This window comes from Alnus glutinosa, chromosome 10 (genome assembly GCF_958979055.1).
Source record: "Alnus glutinosa chromosome 10, dhAlnGlut1.1, whole genome shotgun sequence".
Taxonomy (NCBI): Eukaryota; Viridiplantae; Streptophyta; class Magnoliopsida; order Fagales; family Betulaceae; genus Alnus; species Alnus glutinosa.
This window is the reverse complement of record NC_084895.1, coordinates 22,949,966-22,971,493: the sequence shown is the minus strand read 5'-3', so window position 1 is coordinate 22,971,493 and position 21,528 is coordinate 22,949,966. Positions and strand designations below refer to the sequence as shown.

The 21,528-nt window shown below is 31.0% G+C and overlaps 1 protein-coding gene across 1 annotated transcript; it reads left to right on the top strand.

The window, feature by feature from the left end:
- The first annotated feature begins 6,629 nt into the window (after nt 1–6,629).
- Nucleotides 6,630–12,971, top strand: LOC133880012 (very-long-chain aldehyde decarbonylase CER1-like). The gene is made up of 10 exons (XM_062318867.1): nt 6,630–6,702; nt 6,868–7,091; nt 7,182–7,417; nt 8,625–8,844; nt 9,754–10,132; nt 10,398–10,505; nt 11,060–11,260; nt 11,745–11,846; nt 12,374–12,547; nt 12,666–12,971. Exons 1-10 carry the CDS (start codon nt 6,643–6,645, stop codon nt 12,828–12,830), a joined length of 1,869 nt encoding a protein of 622 aa, XP_062174851.1. The 5' UTR covers nt 6,630–6,642; the 3' UTR covers nt 12,831–12,971.
- The last annotated feature ends 8,557 nt before the right edge of the window (nt 12,972–21,528 follow it).

The window sequence follows — 21,528 nt, the reverse complement described above, 5'->3', positions numbered from 1 at the left end:
ATATATAAATTCATGACATTCTGAATCTGAAGGAAGGGGCAATATATACAATATATTTATATATTTATATATATAAATATATAAAGTCTCAGGTTCTCTCATAAAATTTTTCTAGCATTCTGATGGCACAGGATTTCATTTTTAGGTTGCCTGCCCAGTCATTCTTGCAATTCATATCTATAGCTTTTATAAGCACTGGGTTTCTAGCAAGGGGCCATATTTTGCTTAATGAAGAATAAAGGCATATTACAACTAGGACTAGTTGAACCTATATCCTAAGAATTTCTACATGAACTATGAAAAAGTTTTCATTATAGCATTGAGATGAATTGACATGAGAATTTATTTTCTGGCCTAATCTTGTTTTATGCGTTCAAGTAGTGAGGTGTGTAGTTGACTTTTTCTTTCCTCTTGTTACTTCTTTCTATTTTAGGTCATGGAAGAAGTGTTGCTGTCATGTGTGCACTATTAGTGGCTCTAGGCGTGGTGGAAGATTGGAAGATTGGGCAAGCTGGAAGTTTTGGTGGGGTTTATGGGCAAAATTCAAATTAATATGATCAGAATCCTAGTGGGCCTTATAGGCAAATCTCTAGCAGTACATATCAGAGCAGGCCAGTTGAAGGAGGAGGAAACTTTAGTGGGAATAATGGTCGAAATAGTGGAAAGGCGCAGCAGAACCCAAGTGGGTTTTATGCAAATAATTTGAGAGGGTTCGAGCAGAATTCGAGTGGGTTTCATCAGAATAATAGTGAAGTTTATAGTGAAAAAACACACAATAAATGAAATGCAGAGCAACCAAGTTCAGCAAAATGGAAATTTTAGTGGGCATCATCGGTATAACCGGAAACCCAATAGCCAAAAACAACAAATCACAGCAAAGAACTAAAGCAACGCTGAAAATAACTGAAAAAACGCAAAAATGGGGGAGATCGGTACCAGAGCCGGAAATGGGTCGCCGGAACCCTAAGTGTTGGCCGGAGGTGGAGAACGACGGTGGAGAACGAATGGTTTAGCTGGTCGCCGCTGGAACTGGAAGAACGACGGAGTTGGGTCGTGCGTTGAGAACGATGGTGCCGGGTCGTGCGTGGAGAACGGCGGTGGCGGGCCGCCGGAACTGGAACGACGACGGAGTTTGGTCGTTCTGGGCCGGAAATGGGTCGACGGGTCGTGCGTTTCGGCCGGAGGTGGAGAACGGCGCGGCCCCGGAACTGGAACAACGACGGCGTTGGGTCGTTCTGGGCCGGAAATGGGTCGATGGAACCGGCGGAGAACGGCGCGGCCGGTCGTGCGTGGAGAACAGCGGTGGCGGGTCGTGCGTGGAGAACGGCGGTGGCGGGTCGTTCTTCGCGGTCGACGGTGTGAAGAAAATGGGCAGATGGAGAGAGGGAGGGAAAAAATGGGGGGAACGTCTGAACTGAAATGAAGAAAATGGGATTAGATGAGTCGACCATTTGTTTTGAATTTTGAATTTTTTTTTTATTTTTATTTTTTTAAAAAAAGAGAAAAAAAACAGTAAAACTGACATGGCCCTTTCCACGTAGGAAAGGGCCGGGCAGGGGCCGGCAGGATGGCCCCTGCCTATCACTACTCTGTTTTTAGATTGCGATGTAGTGACTAGATTCAATCAACTGCAAAGACATATCGCTCAATGCATGAAAGCTGAATCGCTTCAAAATTTCTTCCTTTTTTTATTTTTTTAACAAAGTAACAATTTTTATTGATAAAATCAGTCACTTAGAAGACATTTGTTCTTTAGTAACAATATCATAAATACAGCATCAAATTTATTCGATTCAAACCCTATTTATAACCCAAGAACTGACCTTTCGACAAGATAATAGACTGCAAAATTTGCAGATCTCCTTACATGTGCATTAATATTCCACAATCTGAGTGTGTATCATCAATAAAGTAAGTAGCTTCACAATTTCCTGCTACGTACATTAATGCAGGGAAATTAGGTGGAGCGTTTTAAGTCATATCTACTTTATTGGAATGGGGTTCGGCTCCCTAGCTATTGAGAAACTACTCCCTAGCTACTTGCATTTAAAAAATAAATAAATCAATAGATTGAGAAGCTACATTTTTTTTTCTGAAAGAAAGTTAAACTTTCATTAAAAATAATTAACATTACAACAACAAAGGTGAACATATTTAAACACCTTAAAGGTGTGCATACATCTCACATCAATACATACAGTTGAGAAGCTACATTCTTAGGTTAGTATTTGATTTTTTTACCAAAAACAGAAGCATTAATAAATAATTTAAAACATACAATTATCGAAAAATACTTATAACTATTTTTATCTTTATGTCAAATTACAAGCAAAACGTAAAACAAAAAAAAACAAAAAAAAACAAAACTCATGCATTTGGTAACCCTTTTTAATTAGGATAGCTTTTTTGCTAATAAAATCATTAACAAACTATTCAAAATATAAAATACTTATAATACACTAAAAATTACTTTATATCGCATCACACCTAAAAAGCAAAAAAAAAAACACAATTTAAAAAATTTTGTAAATACAAAATTCCTTTGGATATATATATATATATATATATATATATATATATATATATATATATATATATCCAAATAAAGATAGAAAGACTTAAATAAGCCCCCCCATAAATGTCACTCTATTATTAGTATAAATCACGAGTGGTATTAAGGCTATAAATGAATAGAGTTATTCGCAAATAGATTTGGGCTAAGCTCGAGATCAATTCATTTATTTAAAAAATAGAGTTTGAACAAAATTTAGTACTGGTTTATTAAACGAGCCGAACACGTATAGGCTTGTATAAACTCGTATAATTTATTTTTATTATTTTTATAATATTCTTTTTAGTTTCTTAATGATAACATGTTAAGTATTTAAAATAGATAAAAAAATAATAAATTTTTTTCATAATATAATAAATATAGCTTGAATTATTGTAATTGTGAGTCTTGATACAGATATATGTGTATTTGTGTATATATAAATGGGTTTTTGTGTATGTATATGTGTGTATAATGAATGTATATACATACTATAAGACAAATATGAACTCAATATTAAATTATTTAAGTTAATTTATCTAATGAATCAAACAATAAAGCTTAACAATACTTAAATAACTAATAATTAGTATGAACTTACGGAAAAAAAAAAAAATTAAACAATCATGACATTTAATTTATGTATGGAATAAGTAACTCGTGATCAAGCTTGAATTTATTCAAAAATAAATAAATGATTTGAGCTTGAACAAAGTATTTAACTCGATGATAAGTTTGAGCTCAGCTCGTACTAAAAAATAATTAAATAAACTGAGTTTGAACATTCAATACTCAACTTGGTTACAACCCTAAGTGGCCTACTAACGAAACTTTTGTTTGCTTTTATGAACAAAAACCATCAATATGATGCATCATTGACCAATGTTTTGTTTTTGTTGCAAAAAAACAAAACGGTTTCTTTGAGCTTTGTTTTAAGCACATAGATTTGAATTTGGACATGTTTTTCATATGTAGTTAAAAACATAAGAAAATTAATGGCTTCTCAATAGGAACAGAGACAATCCCTCTATTGAAGCATTTTCAAAAGTATTTTTTCATTCTAGCAATCCAAAAGGCAATATTCTCTATTTTACCTTACTTCCTTTTTCAATAAACAATCCAAAAGACACTCTATTCTTTTCTTTACTTTCTTCAAATATTATTTATTATTAATTTTCTTATTATTTTCTTTCCAACCCATAAGATAAAAATTCAATGTCCATCAAAGTACGCGAGCCAACAAAAAACCCACATCCATTTTCCTCATGACTCCTGAAATTCTCGTAATTCAGCCGGCCTATGCCTAGATGAATAAAACCTTGCCAAAACCAATTTCAAAGCTGAAGCCTGAAGGAACCGAAACTTCGACTCAAACAGTGGCTGGGAAAATGAATACCCATTTGGAGTTTTGGTTTGGATATATGAAATTGAAATGGTGGGTAAGAGACACAAATACTGATATACGTATGAGATATGAGAAGAGGATCGAGGGGAAAGAGTTGAGAGAGAGTGACGATTAAAAAAATATGCGAGGAATAATTAAATAGCAACTGTAGTAATATGTTAATTAAAATAATTAAAATTTAGGTATCTACATTTATTGGCTGGCCGACCAATAAATGGAGGAATCTCAATTAGGTATCTATGGTGCTTTTTAACATAATTAAGCTAGGAAGCAAAATCTATTGCCACTTTGACTTCGTACTGGTTCCCTGACGATGGTGTAAGAGCACATGCATAATCTAACAAAAAAAATGATAATAAGGAGGACATTATTGGCTCACAATTCATTTGCACAACTCTCTCACAATGGTGTGAGGCCCATACATATGGGTTCCACACCATTGTGAGTGGGGGTTGTGAGGAAATTGTGATGGGGTTGTGGTTTTATCATTTTCCTAATAAGAAAGAGGGACGTAGAATTAAGGTAGTTGGACCTATAATTTACATTCATATATTAAATTTTTTTGTTTGACTACAATTTTTCATGATTATTGTTTGATTGTATGCAAAACACTATTTATAGAGAAATAGTCTAAACGTTACAAGTCTCTTCTAATTCTATATTAATGTATAATAATAAATCTAATTTATCATTTAGCTTGTAACTCTTGTCTCATGAGTACTTATAGCTCTTGTGACCTTGTCTTTTGAGTTATTGTAACTCTTGTATTAATAGATAGAAATTGTAAAATGAAAATGATTATTTTATGGTTTCAATTAATTTTTATAGATTTAATGGTATGTGTGTTGCGACATAGTATATATGTTATTACTTCTTTTAAAGTTTTAAATAATATAATATCATATATGTCGATATATGCAAAAAAAAAAAAAAAATATAATTTTTAATTATAAAAGTGAGAGAATTAATATGAAACCTACTTGCTAAAATAAATATGAATTATTTGGCTATCTATTCAGACATATAAATTTCATGTGAAATTTAGTCCAACGTTCAAAATGAAATGAAAAGGAAAAAAATAAATGTTAAGAGGGTGGAAAGTCTCTAAATAGCTTATTCAATTACAAACTCCTTTTTTTATAAGTTTTTATTTTTTTCTCTTTATTTCTCTATCTAAATTTGAATTATTCTCTTCTTCTCAAATTTCATTATTTCCTGACAACTTATTGTTCATCAAGTTCATAAAATCATTTCAAATCTTATCAGTGATTTTTTTTTTTTTGAAAAAAAAGAAAAAGAAAAGAAAAGATGATGTATATCACATCTCTTACCAAAAACTCAATCAATCACTTGCTTTAATTTTTTTTTTGTTTGATTTTAGAAAATATTTTTACAATAATTTGTCTTTCCTTATGCATTTTAAAAGCGTTAAATAACCCTATATTATAAAGATTAAAGCGAATTCGAAATATAGTTTTTTTTGACAAATCAGGTTTTATTGTTATATTTTTAAAATTTTATTATATATATATATATATATATATATATATATATATATATATATATATATATATATATATATATAAATAGTAATGATGTATCTGATTCTATTGTTACAAATGTTAACGACTTATGTCAATAGAAAAATATTGATAAGTAATTTTGCATCCCAAGAGAGAGAATAATAATTTTTAAATAAAAGATAGTATTAAATTAATATTTAATTTTAAAGAAAATGCCTCATTTAACCTTCTCACCTTATAGCACCAGCCACATATTCCGCCTATAACCTATTCCCTTCATTAAATATATAGAGAAAATTTCAAAAAAACCACAAAAAGTCACTTGCAGCAACTTCTTCATTGCTTTTCTTAACACTGAGAATGCTAGAGTGTAACTTAATGTATTTAGTAGCAGTACTTTAGAATCTTTATACATTATTTTAATATAAAATATCTATCTCATCTCTCCTTTTTTATCTTTTTGTCTTTCATTGAGGATTATGTTTAAAAAGTTAAGGTACGCAAAAAACTTATATTTTATAAAGAAATAATATTTTAACTGTATAAGAAAATATTAAAAAAAGTTATTGTGGTAGAAAAATAAAAATTAATTTTATTCCCTAAATATTTTTTAAAAATAAAAAATAAAAAATAAAAAATAAAAAATAAAAAATAAAAAATCTAAAAAACACTACTGCCAGTATTCTTAGCTCCAAAATGTATCAAGTCGGCTGGCAACATGCCACATTGCATTGCCATTTGGGCGTTGGGGATATTTAATTGCTTTCATGGCAGCTTTTCTACAATTAATTGCGCGTCTGTACGTGCTCAATCTGTCAAACGATGGCCGATGAGTGATGCAGTGGGTTTTGTTGTGTACGTACGAGAAAAGAAGTATCAATATCAATGGAAGTACTGCCCTGACCTTGAATTTATATCTTGATTCAGAGAAAATAATAATAATAATAATATCTTATTTAAAATCTCGGGCATGACACAAAAAAAAAAAAGGAGCCTGTAACGGCATGCCACATGGCATTTCGGCCGTGGGGACCCTGTCATTGCGTTCATGGCCGGCGGCTTCGATTTCTACATTTTATATTTTTATTTACGAATAATAGAAGAGCATGCATTATATATAGCCCTCGAAAGCCATGCACAAATAGCACAAATACCTTAGGAGTATGGCTACGAAACCAGGGATCCTCACAGACTGGCCATGGAAGCCTCTTGGTAGCTTCAAGGTATTGGACATGCTTGCAGTTTATGGTCAAGTTTGATGTACAAATTATTAGGTCATATATATTGGTTCATTACACTGATCTTCATAAAGCATCGATCTTTGTTCTTTTAACGTACTTTTTTTAACTTAATTTCCTTAATTTTGTGTTCTCCTGTTGGGAATTAAGTACGTGATTTTGGCTCCATGGGCGGTTCATAGTACTTACTCGCTCATGGTAAAGGGAGAAAGTGAGAGAGACCCCGTGTACTTCCTCATACTTCCATTCCTTTTGGTGAGGATGCTGCACAACCAGATATGGATTTCTCTATCCCGTTACCGAACAGCCAAAGGCAATAATAGGATCGTGGACAAAGGTATCGAATTCGAGCAGGTTGATAGAGAAAGGGGCTGGTAAGTAATTAGTAGCTTCATTCAGAAATTAATCTACTTGCATGATCATCAATTGACACATGCATGATTTGACGGATATTTTGTTGACAGGGATGATCAGATCTTGTTCAATGGAGTACTATTTTACGTAGGCTATATGATTAATCTTCCAGGGACTCATAACCTACCCTTCTGGAGAAGTGATGGTGTGGTTATGGCAACTCTGCTTCATGCGGGTCCAGTGGAGTTCCTCTACTACTGGCTTCACAGAGCATTGCACCACCATTACCTTTACTCTCGCTATCATTCCCACCACCATTCTTCCATTGTTACTGAACCAATTACCTGTAAGATACTACATTTTTTTACGTACGTATATATATATTATATTATATTATATATAATATACAAATATTACATGTTTAATTAAGGGTTCGGTCGGTAAAAATTATCATTGAATATTATATATATTTTTACTTAATATTTTATTCAAAAATAATTTTAGATGTCACGTTAGAAAGAAGATAGGTACTTTAGAATGAACACTTAAAAATACGTAAAAAAGAAAAAAGAGACGGAAAAGGCAAAGGTTTTTGCCTTCACCTTCAATTTTTCTTAAGAAATTCAACTTTAAAACATTTTAACTTTTTTAACTTTTTATATTACATAAATTATTATTCAAACAAAAATACTCACTACAAAACTAATTTTTTAAAACTTTTTCATACAAATTCTTTCTACTTTATATTATATTAATAACTTTTTTTTATTATTCAAAAACAAAACTCACTTAAAAAATCTTTACCTCACAAGCAAAGATATTGGTTGTACGTGTTTGGTAACCGATTGGGTTAATTACCTCGATTTTGATGCAAGGTTTTTTTAAAAAAAACACAACCTCAAAATATTGTTATTTTTTATATCATATCAATAATTTAATATTATTATTCAAACACAAAATCACTACTAACAAAAAAAAAAAAAAAAAATCACTTTTCTATACAAAAATTTCAAAAGTTCTATCTGTTTTGTATGGCATCAATTATTTATATCTACTCCAAAAATTCTCCATCAAACTCGAAATAAGTTAAATAACTGAATCGGTTGCCAAAGGAAAAGCCATAATTATTATTGGCACCGTATGATAACCATCTCTACTCTTCTCTCACTTGTTTTCACTTCTCAAATTTGAAATGAATATTCTACATGCTTATTGAATCTCACTTATTAAGAATGAGTTTAATCTCACATGCGAAGGGATGTGAGAATATTAGGTAAATGATATATTAAATAAACTATTTTTTTATAAGCTTAAACCTTTAAAATAAGTGATTATTTAATACGTGCACACATGCCCACAGAACATATATAAATCAAAGCCATATCGTCCATCATATATTATTAAGAAGAATAACAGTACTATTTTGACAACTCTGGCCGTACAGCATGATTCAAGAAAAAGAAATTACACTTGTTAGTTTTGTAATTTTTATGTTCAATCAAGAATGAGGTTAATTAGTAATAACTTGATGTTCACATATATATGCATGGCAGCTGTGATCCATCCGTTTGCAGAACACATAGCGTATTTCATACTCTTCGCGATACCATTGTTGACAACATCGTTCGCGGGGACAGCCTCAATAGCATCCTACTTCGGTTATATCACATATATTGACTTCATGAACAACTTGGGTCACTGCAATCTCGAGCTCATTCCAAAGTGGCTCTTCACTGTCTTTCCCCCGCTCAAATACTTCATGTACACCCCTTCGTAAGTCATCCACATATATAACCTTGCATTCTCTTTTCAATGTTATATATATGCTTTGTTGGATTGGATTTTTAGTATATTTTTCAAATCCCAACAGTTGTTTTAAAATTTAATTAATATTTACCATATTTATTGTTTTTTATGGAAAGTAATGATAAGATGATAAATAGTAATAAATATAGTAAATAATGAAGTGATGAATGTTGATAAAGTAATGCTAATCTTCACCAATTTTACACTAGCTGACGTAACGTGTTTTAAGTGACTTTTCATATATATGAGTCAATTCAAAAAAAAAAAAAGGTGTTAGCCACTTAAACACGTCAAATCCTATCGATCGGACTAGTTCTATGCATTTCATATATTGTTTTGAAAAAATTTCACTTATAACCCCCTGATCTTTTTTCACTTTTGCAATTAAGTACTCAAACTTTAAAAAGTGTCAATTTAGGACGTCCATCTTTCAAAAAAAAAAATTTCAATTTTAACCCTCTGTTTGAATTTTCTGTTAAATCCTGTTAAAATTTTCAAAATACCCCATTTTTTTTCTTAAGGAAAAGAAAAAATAAAAAAATTTGCAAGGATTTAAATGTTGGTCAAAACTTAACAGAATCTGCAAAAATATCCATACCTTAATCTTTGAAAACATTTCTAATTTTTTTTTTTAAAAAAGAAAAGAAAAGAAAAAAAGAAACCATAGTATTTTGAGAACATGTCCATCACCATTGATGAACCATATATCTGAACTACGTTCATTATAGAATACTTTTAAGTTTCAGTCCTTTTAAACAATTGACCTATGCCTAATCAATCAACTAATCAAAATTTATTTCTATTATTATCTCTATTATTGTTGTTTTCATTATATGAATTTCAGGAAATTATAATCTAAATTTTTTGACTCAACAGATTTCATTCACTACATCATACCAAATTCCGCACCAACTATTCACTTTTCATGCCTATATATGATCACATGTATGGAACCATGGACAAATCCTCAGATGCTCTATACGAGGCTTCACTAAAAAGACGTGAAGAGTTACCTGATGTGGTACATTTATCGCATCTAACGACACCAGAGTCCATCTATCATCTACGGCTAGGATTTGCCTCCTTGGCCTCAAGGCCCCACACGTCCAAATGGTACCTGTGGTCGATGTGGCCTGTGACACTACTATGGTCTCTGATTCTAACTTCGAACTATGGCCAGACATTTGTTCTAGAGAGCATCACCTTCAAAAAGCTCAAATTGCAGTCTTGGATGATACCAAAATACAATATAAATGTAAGAAACGTTCATTTCTCTTACTATTGTGATTCGACTTGTGTTCAGTTTTAGTTCGAGTTGGATTCGTTGGCATTGGGACATGTGCTCTTTATGTCCTATTGTGAGACGTATTCTAATTTCAACGAGTTCAATTTCAACTAGAATTGAACCCGGCCCAAACCAAACCCAATTATTGCTGGTCACATTCAATTTGATTCAACTAGTTTTTATTTTATTTTTATTTAACTTCTTCCTTTGTCTTTGTTTTTGTTTTAACCTTCAGTACATGTTACAATGGCGAAGGGAATCCCTCAACAACTTGATTGAAGAAGCTATACTAGATGCTGAAGTGAGAGGAGTTAAGGTGCTAAGTCTAGGTCTTCTAAATCAGGCAAGTAAATCTAGCTTTCTAATATTAAATTGATCAAGAACAGATCGAAACTACGTACACTTATCTTGGTGAAAATTCTAGGTCTACCCACAATCTTACTAATTGGATCATCTCAACTGGTCAAAATGGAAGCATTCACATTCTATCTCACCCCGTTGTTGTTGTCTCGATTAGTAATTTGAATTCCACTTAGGTGCTTCATTCCTTGTTGTACGTGTCTCTTTGTTTTTTACGTTTCTTCTGTTTTGGTTTGTTTACTTCTGTTATTCGCTACGGAAAAAAAGTAAATAAATAAAAATCCAGCTTTCTAATATATTAATTGAAACTTTTTTTTATCGATCCAATGATTAGTTTGCACAATGGAGAATTGTTGATGTAAGAGAAATTCAATCCATATACTGGATCTCTAATATGATTCAGTTTTATTTTTATATTTTTATCCTCATGAGCTCCTCTTATTGGAAGTGTTGAAGAAACTAACACAAAGAAAAGACATGGATATTCATTCTTTCTCACAGTATTTTATCAACCTTTATTTATGTAAATTTTTGCAGGGGGAGGAACTTAATAAAAATGGTGAGCTTTACATCCAAAAGTACCCACACCTTAAAATAAAGCTGGTAGATGGAAGCAGCTTAGTGGTGGCTGTGGTGCTAAATAGTATTCCGAAAGGAACAACTCAAGTGTTTCTTAGGGGCAACCTTACTAAGGTTGCTTATGCCATTGCCGATGCTCTATGTGAAATGGGTATTCAGGTACGTTTTAATTATAAAATCCTTGCTCGACCCATGTAGCAATGTTTTTATTTATTTATTTATTTTTTTAATGTTTCTTAACTTAAAAAGGGAAAAAGAAGGTAGTCGAATTGCACGTGATCCAAGAGAAGTATTAGGGTATTACATCAAATGATTAAATTCAATCATTCATAACTTTTTAAACTTTTAGAAGATTAAGTGGTGATTTAAAACAAGTTTATTCAAGCATTTGGCTTAAACAAGATCAATTTATTCTAATCAAAGCCGTCTTTTATATGTAAAGACAATATTAATAGAATTAATCATGGAAATACGAATAAAAAGTATTCAATATTCTACGAGTAATACTCGTCTCTCACATGAATAATATATAGATTTCATTTTAATTTCACCTAGCTATGCGATTTACTGTTATATTAAACAATAGAGAAAATACATTAAAATGTTCATTTAGTTTTCTAACGCTATACTATAATTGTTTCAGGTTGCACTACCATATAAGGATGAGTATGAGAAGCTTCAATTAAGGCTGACCACAAAGGTGAAAAATAGCTTGATCCTTTCAACAAGTTTTGCTGATCAGAAGGTAAATTTTGCAGCCCATTTCATGCATGATTAATATTATCATTTCTTTCTTTAAATCCACACAAAAAGAAAGAATGCGACAATAATTGCTTATTGTCACATTCTTTCTTTTTGTGTGGATTTAAAGAAAGAAATGATATGTATTTAGCAGTTCACTTTAAACAACTCTCCTTTTATTTTATTGGATTAAAGACGTACACTCGAATACAAGTGTATAATTGAGAAATTTGTACGGTGTATCCATAGATTTTTACGAGGAATTAATGCTGTTAGAAGATTGTAGTTGAAATAATAGTGACGTGGACCATCATGTCATTTTGTAAAGAGATTGTAGTAAAAATTGTAGCATGCATCATAAGCATTTCCCTTTTATGAGACTCATGGCGAAATTATAATATAAAAAAGAATAATTTTTTTAAAAAAAAAAGAATGTTTACTACCCTATAGTTTCAGTTAATGGAGCTAATTAATTAAACTTTTTAAAACTATATGATATCATTGATATATATGACATAATGAGACTTGCAGACATGGTTAGTGGGAGATGGATGGAACGAAAACGAACAATTGAAGGCATTAAAAGGAACATTATTCATTCCCTTTTCTCAGTTCCCACCAAAGAAAATGCGGAAAGATTGCTTCTTCTACAGCACACCAGCAATGATCACCCCCACATCTTTCATCAACATGCACTCTTGTGAGGTTAATATTTAAAATCACCAATTATTCCAACCGTTTAAGCTTTTGATGATAAAAAATGAAACAATAAATTTAATCATTTAGTTAGGATTTTAACACTCCATATTTCATTATGTGACAGAATTGGCTACCAAGGAAAGTGATAAGTGCTTGGCGGATTGCTGGGATATTGCATGCCTTAGAAGGGTGGAATGTGAACGAGTGTGGAAACACTTTGTTAAATATCGAGGATGTATGGAGAGCAAGCCTTCGACATGGGTTCCGTTCTTTTATAGTGCCTGTTTGATCGTTCTTTAATTAGCTAATTATTACTTTACATCTAATTAGCTTATTGCTTTATATTCATATGTAGAACATATATATATATATATCTATATATGTGTGCGCGTCTATTTATATATTCTCTCTGAATAAAATATAGCTACATATCTCATGTGATTTGATGCATGCATGCATTTCTACGTACCGAAGAAGAAAAAAGACGTTTATGGAAATATTAGTTTATATATATGAGAACAATTATGTACCAAAGGGACTATAGCAAGATCTATAAATGCAGAGATTCTTCTTAAAAAAAAAAAAACTAGTTATAAATGAGGATTGAATTACACTAAGCAAATAAATTTGATTAGGATTAAATTACAAATTTATACTTTTGAAACTATTCAAATTATTTGTAAGCTCTATACAAATAGAGTCATGTACATAATCAGATTAAGTTAATAAGAGTATAATGTAGTTCTATTGGGCTCTTTCCTAGTAATTGACGTAAGTGTCTAATATCAAACGCAAATTACTCCTTTGTCTCCATTTTCTTTATTAATTTCTTCCTCTTCCGGCCTCTTTCCATTTAATTGCATACTTCTTCATTGATGTCAAGTCACCACAAAACTGGATTGGGTCTGAAATGTTCAGCCTGCAGCGTAGCTCAACATGCCTATTTCCTATACTAAGGTGTAATTCTTTTGTGCTGGGCTAGGCAGCAGGCTGCATGTTTAGACCTTTTGGCCCGTAACCACCCCCGTTGTCGATCTCCTTTGGTATTAATTTCTTTGTAATAAGACAATTTTTCTTTAAGCTGAGTTGAAGTAGTACTTACATGTGTCATTAGAATATGTGAAAATTGAAAATACACGTGAGAATCATATGCTCTAACGACAAATAACAGTTTAATAAACTGAATTTGAGAAATTTCAACTAACCCATTTTATTTGAGTTTGGAAATTAATATCCCATTCAGCGTGATCTTGGCATTGAAGCAGATAATGAGACTTAATTTGTATTATAAGTTCAATATAAACAATGTATTGTCGAGGGAAAACTATAGCATAACAAGAAAGAAAGCTAGCCATAGAGTAAGATTCTACCTTGAGTTTTCACCCAATGCAAAGGAAATCTCAAGGTTGATGAGAGGATATTACATATTTTTCCCGAGAAAAAGGTGCAAGAATGAAAGAAACTGATGTCGGAGACCATGTTATTTATGCCGATGATCATTAACAAGACATGATGAGATCACCTTTGTTCTACAAAGTGGGCACGTAGAATGGGAGTGGAACCATACATCGATGCAGTCAACATGGAAGCAGTGGCTGCATTTGGGCAACCTTCGGAATCTTTCCCCGTCCGTGACCTCGTGAAGGCACACCACACAATATAAGGTGTCCTTGCTGCTACGATTGCGGTGGAAGCAGGTGAACACAGCTGGGAGGTGATGGTTGTGCCGGAAAATATTCTTTGCGCAGAAATGGATTGTGGGGAAGACGATTGCGATCACTATCGTCTGCCTGCAACTGCTTGTGCTAGCACCTATGGAGTTGGCTATTTTGACCATCAACTCCAATGAATCTTCCATTCCTTTTCACCTGCAGACTTTCAATGCCCTCTCTCTCTCTCTCTCTCTCTCTAGCTCGAACAATATGGAAGACGAAGGCGATTATGAATTTTCTGCTAGTATTTTAAGCTTGCAAGAATGGAGTCCTAAAGTTTATGAATTTTGTTATTTAATTAATGTAGTTTTTTCTTAAAAATAAAAATAAAAAATTAATTAGTGTAGTTGTTTCCAGGGAAACCCGTACGTAGCCATATGGAGATCACCTAATGCATATTAAATTGTTAATTATTAAATCCGCGTGCCGTTAACGGCATGTCTATTTAGACTATTTACCTTAATTATTATGCTTTTGGTTGAAACTTGAAACGAGTGTTAGAACTATTTCTGTTGTCATTTCATGTAAAAGTTTTAAAGGAAAGAAAAAAAATAACAATATACTTTATGTAGGAGCCTATCGTGGGCAATTATATATGAGTAATACTATATATAAGCTATATTTTTATTTCACAATATTTTATAATATTGTTGACATGACAGTCTCAACCAACCTTTAGATCGATCATTGTTTTTTTAAAAAAATATATATATCCCATGCTTGTTCTCATTTAAATTCTACTTGGTAGCTCTATGAGAATAAAATTGTTGCCAATTTTTTTATATTTTTTAGTAGAACCAAATTCTAAAGGGGAAGCAGGGGCAAAATGAGTACAGCTAGATATTATAATTCTTACCAACAAAATTGACGTGACATTCATAACTAATCCTTAGATTAATTCTTGTTAAATACTACGAAAAAGTTCGCACACCCTCTCAAACTAGCACCAAATTAATAATGTCATTCCAAACTTTCAATTGAGATAATGTCGCCCCTGAACTACAAAAAAAGAAATTGTGAATGTCCCCCCAATGCTAACAAAAAGACAAAAATGACCCTATAAATTACTCAATAAAACAAAAATACCCTTATAAATTCGTGAATTAAAAAAAAAAAAAAAAAAACGCATTTTTTTCCAAAAAAATAATAATAATTAATTTGGCCACCCTTGGTTTTATTTTTAAAAAAAAAAAAAATTATTAAGGGTATTTTCGTCATTGGGTTGAACAATATTGACAATTTTTTGTAATTTCGAGAGACATTGTCTCAATTAAATGTTTGGAGAATATTGTCAATTGGATGATAATTTGAGGGAGTATGTGAAATTTTTCTCTTAAATAATTATAAAAAAATATTAAATGGTTGGTTGTGAGTGTTATGTTATGTCAGCATTGTTAAATTAGTGTTGGAGAGAATTATGGTATCTAGCAATTGTTAGGGCAAATACAAACGAATTAAACGAAAGCAAAAACGTGAACCCAATCCTACAACATAATAGCAACAAGACCTTCCAAGTTACACCTAACCAAAAATTAATAAATAAATAAATGAAGTAACAAAGTGTAATGCAATAAACTATATTTTTATTACATTATTATCCCATCGTGCTATTAAAAAACTAAAAAATTGATCAACACGACCACATCAAAATAATAATAAAATAAAAATATATTTCTAGCCATTTCTCGAACAAAACATACACATGCGAATGGTGAGTAACACCACCAACCATTTGTTCACATGAAGTCTTTAAAAAATAAAATTATTATTATTATTATTATGTTGACTGGCTACAGTGAAAAAATATTTAGCGATTTTGAGTTTATAAATAATTTTTCAATGTTTTGCTAATATTTTTATTTTCAGTTTGTATGATTCTATTGTCTATGTATGATGTTTCTCGTATATTTCCCTTTATTTTTATTTTTTTTAGTGTTATTTGAGTTTATTTTTTCTTATTGTTTTATTTGAGTTTTTGATATTTAGTTGAATTAATTTCTAATGAAAGTTACAAAAAAATTAATAATAATAAGAGTAATATCATTTAGTAGATTGTCATACTACTTGATTATGTGCCAATAAAAATCAGCCTTTAAATCGTCATTGAGTGTTGAAAGGTACATGGATAATAGCCTCATGAATTAGTTTATTCTTAGCAAACCAAATTTGATCCATTAGCACCAAAGCAAACATCTTACACCGGGATTCCAAGATAGAAATGAGACCGAAGTAAAGCCTTCAACCATGGCATGTTTATTTTGACTTAAACCACACAATTAGGGAGGGGAAATGCTGGATGGGGGACACTCATCCGTCCCCCATCACCCATATATAATAAAAAAATAAATTTTTATTAAAAAAGTTGGCTTTGATGTCCCATCAAAGCCAACTTTTTAATAAAAAATTATTCTTTTATAATAAAATGCTCACAGGGGACGGATGAGCGTCCCCTGTGTAGCAAGTCTCATTAGGGAGAACATCGTACCCTGACCTTGTAGATACGACTCCGTACAGTGTCGTGTTCTAATTTGGTTCCATCCCATCCCATAATAATGGGCACAAAATAACTCAAAACATGCACACCCCCACACCCCCCTCCCCCTCCCGGTTTGTGGCCTTGTTTGATAAGCATGGTTACAGAACAGGATAGAATCCTGCTTGGCACTATTTATTGTACTTTTTTTTTTACTTTTTTATTTTTTTAACAATAATTTACATAAAAACATTCTTACTTTTTTCACTTTTTATATCACATCAATAATTTTTTATTACTATTCAAATAAAAAAATTCACTACAATACAAAATTTTTTCTTTTTTTTTATACAAATTCTTTTTATTTTATATCACATCATCACTTTTTACTAATTTCAAAACTAACAACCCACTACTATGTTCTGTTCTGTTCTTTGCCAAACAAGCCCTGTATTTAGTTAATGAAATCAATTTTGCCTGCTGATATGATTGACCGTACACTGAGGAGAAAACTTGCAAAAAAAAAGAAATAGTTCGAGGTATGGACGAGAGAGAGGGGAGTAATTCTATAAATTACTTTTATGTCTCTTTAAGAATTATGTGATTTTTAAAATTAATCATATTTTTATTAAAATTTAATAGTGATTAATTATACATTTAATGATAATTTTAAAAATTATCTTATTTTTTAAAGAATACAAAAATAATAAAAGAGTGACTTCTAACTATACTTAAACAAAAGACACTAGCTCTCATTGTCTCTGTCAATAAAACAATAGGAGAGAGAGACCAAAAGGCAAGAGAATAGCAAAAATAAAATAAAATAAAATAAAATAAAATAAAGTGCATACTTCTCTTTTAAAGAGGATCCACTCCTCAACCACCCTAGTTAAGCCCAAGTACCCATAAAACTCTAAAAAGAGTAAAGTCTAATACTGCTCAAAGGGCTAGAAGGGAAAGGTGATGGGCTTAGACAGGGACAAATCATGTGACCATTTAATTAAGATTTAATACGAAATTATTAAATGAAAACTAATAAGAGGAAGAGGAATTTAGACTCTAGATGGCACTCAACAGCATTAGTTATGAGCTCCATCTGTCATCTCCAAAACCGTCAAAGAAAATGAGATAAGATATTCATTTTATTTTTCTTCTCTTTTTTCCTTAAGGACTTGACATTGAGATAAGATATTCCTGTTATCAAATTGATCCTTTCAAGTATGAAAATGAGATAAGATATTCCTAAATTCATGTCACAACTGTTACCCCTCACCATCAGTACGTGGGGCGGCCTCACCTCACCCTCCCTTTAATTAAATATATATACTAAAATTAGTCATAAAATGGTCTTGTGGGTCCTCCCTCCCGAAAATGGATACTTGAATGTATGGACCCAATAGATCTAGCCACAGTGCATGATTCTAACTTTCATAAGCTATTAGTCATGAAATTCTCTTATGGTCCACGTGATTCATATATATATATATATATATATATAGGGGCGGAGCCAGGTTTCAAACATTGGAGGGGTCAAATTGAGAAAAAAATTTTTAGGGGGCCAAAACTAAGAAAATAAAAAAAATAAGGGGTAAAATATAAAAAAAGTGAAGTCTAATATAATACTGCTCAAGGGCTACAAGGGAAAGGTGATGGGCTTAGACAGGGACAAAGCACGTGACCAATTAATTAAGATTTAATACGAAATTATTAAATGAAAACTAATAAGAGGAAGAGGAATTTAGACTCTAGATGGCACTCAACAGCATTAGTTCCTAAATTCATGTCACAACTGTTACCCCTCGCCATCAGTACGTGGGGCGGCCTCCCCTCACCCTCCCTTTAATTATATATATATATATATATATATATATATTTTAAAATTAGTCATAAAATGGGCTTGTGGGTCCTCCCTCCCGAAAATGTATACTTGAACGTATGGACCCAATAGATCTAGCCACAGTGCATGATTCTAACTTTCATAAGCTATTAGTCATGAAATTCTCTTATGGTCCACGTGATTCATATATATATATATATATATATAGTACATGGTCACATCCGATCCTAGGTTACACTTTGAATTTCCTCCATTACTGTTGGTGCTTTTTCTTTTCTGAAAATGAAAACTACATTGAAACTGTCGATAGAGTAATGCTAAAAAAAATACTTATATCCTCATTTAATCATCTTGAAATTGATGTGACTTTTAAAATTATCATTAGATATGTGATATATCACTATTGAATTTTAATTTAATTATGATTTTAAAATCAATCCCTGTGTTTTACATGATCTACAATTAATTTCATGTAGTATTAAAATGAACTTAGAGGTCATTAATTGGGGTACGTATGCCAAAAAAACAAATCACTTCATATAGTCAAATTCCATCAAACAATTAATAAATTCCGTTAGTGTGTCATTTCAATACCAATAAAATGACGACACGTGTCACTACAAGTAAATAAAAAATATATAGAATATAAAATATATAAAATTAAAAAATAAAAATTGTAGAGCTAACATATCTCCGTCTTAAATTGCTATGACAGTACTATAAAAATCATAGACGTAACCTAAGATGCACATGTTTTTAGATTGCAATGTAGTGACTAGATTCAATCAACTGCAAAGACATATCGCTCAATGCATGAAAGCTGAATCGCTTCAAAATTTCTTCCTTTTTTATTTTTTTAACAAAGTAACAATTTTTATTGATAAAATCAAGAAGACATTTGTTCTTTAGTAACAATATCATAAATACAGCATCAAATTTATTCGATTCAAACCCTATTTATAACCCAAGAACTTACCTCTCAACAAGATAATAGACTGCAAAATTTGCAGGGTAATACTTCAGTGAAGCAAAAATTTTGGAAATCATCCGGAAATTTTGCTTGATAATGGCATTTTTGTAATTATAAATAATTACAAAAATGCCATTCTCAAGCAAAATTTCCGAAAATTTTACCTCTCCCAAGCACTGCTCATTTGCATATCTCCGTACATGTGCATTAATATTCCACAATCTGAGTGTATCATCAATAAAGTAAGCAGCTTCACAATTTCCTGCTACGTACATTAATGCAGGGAAATTAGGTGGAGCGTTTTAAGTCATATCTACTTTATTGGAATGGGGTTCGGCTCCCTAGCTACTTGCATTTAAAAAATAAATAAATAAATCAATAGAGTGAGAAGCTACATTTTTTTTTTTTCTGAAAGAAAGTTAAACTTTCATTAAAAATAATCAACATTACAACAACAAAGGTGAACATATTCAAACACCTTAAAGGTGTGCATACATCTCACATCAATACATACAGTTGAGAAGCTACATTCTTAGGTTAGTATTTGATTTTTTTACCAAAAACAGAAGCATTAATAAATAATTTAAAACATACAATTATCGCAAAATACTTATAACTATTTTTATCTTTATGTCAAATTACAAGCAAAACGTAAAAAATAAAAAAAAAAATAAAAAAAAAAAAAAAAACTCATGTATTTGGTAACCCTTTTTAATTAGGATAGCTTTTTTGCTAATAAAATCATTAACAAATTATTCAAAATATAAAATACTTATAATACACTAAAAACTACTTTATATCGCATCACACCTAAAAAGCAAAAAAAAACACAATTTAAAAAATTTTGTAAATACAAAATTCCTTTGGATATATATATATATATGTCCAAATAAAGATAGAAAGACTTAAATAAGCCCCCCCATAAATGTCACTCTATTATTAGTATAAATCACGAGTGGTATTAAGGCTATAAATGAATAGAGTTATTCGCAAATAGATTTGGGCTAAGCTCGAGATCAATTCATTTATTTAACAAATAGAGTTTGAACAAAATTTAGTACTGGTTTATTAAACGAGCCGAACACGTATAGGCTTGTATAAACTCGTATAATTTATTTTTATTATTTTTATAATATTCTTTTTAGTTTCTTAATAATAACATGTTAAATATTTAAAATAGATAAAAAAATAATAAATTTTTTTCATAATATAATAAATATAGCTTGAATTATTGTAATTGTGAGTCTTGATACAGATATATGTGTATTTGTGTATATATAAATGGGTTTTTGTGTATGTATATGTGTGTATAATGAATGTATATACATACTATAAGACAAATATGAACTCAATATTAAATTATTTAAGATTTAAGTTAATTTATCTAATGAATTAAACAATAAAGCTTAACAATACTTAAATAACTAATAATTAGTATGAACTTACGGAAAATAAAAAATTAAACAATCATGACATTTAATTTATGTATGGAATAAGTAACTCGTGATCAAGCTTGAATTTATTCAAAAATAAATAAATGATTTGAGCTTGAACAAAGTATTTAACTCGATGATAAGTTTGAGCTCAGCTCATGCTAAAAAATAATTAAATAAACTGAGTTTGAACATTCAATACTCAACTTGGTTACAACCCTAAGTGGCCTACTAACGAAACTTTTGTTTGCTTTTATGAACAAAAACCATCAATATGATGCATTATTGACCAATGTTTTGTTTTTGTTGCAAAAAAACAAAACGGTTTCTTTGAGCTTTGTTTTAAGCACATAGATTTGAATTTGGACATGTTTTTCATATGTAGTTAAAAACATAAGAAAATTAATGGCTTCTCAATAGGAACAGAGACAACCCCTCTATTGAAGCAATTTCAAAAGTATTTTTTCATTCTAGCAATCCAAAAGGCAATATTCTCTATTTTACCTTACTTCCTTTTTCAATAAACAATCCAAAAGACACTCTATTCTTTTCTTTACTTTCT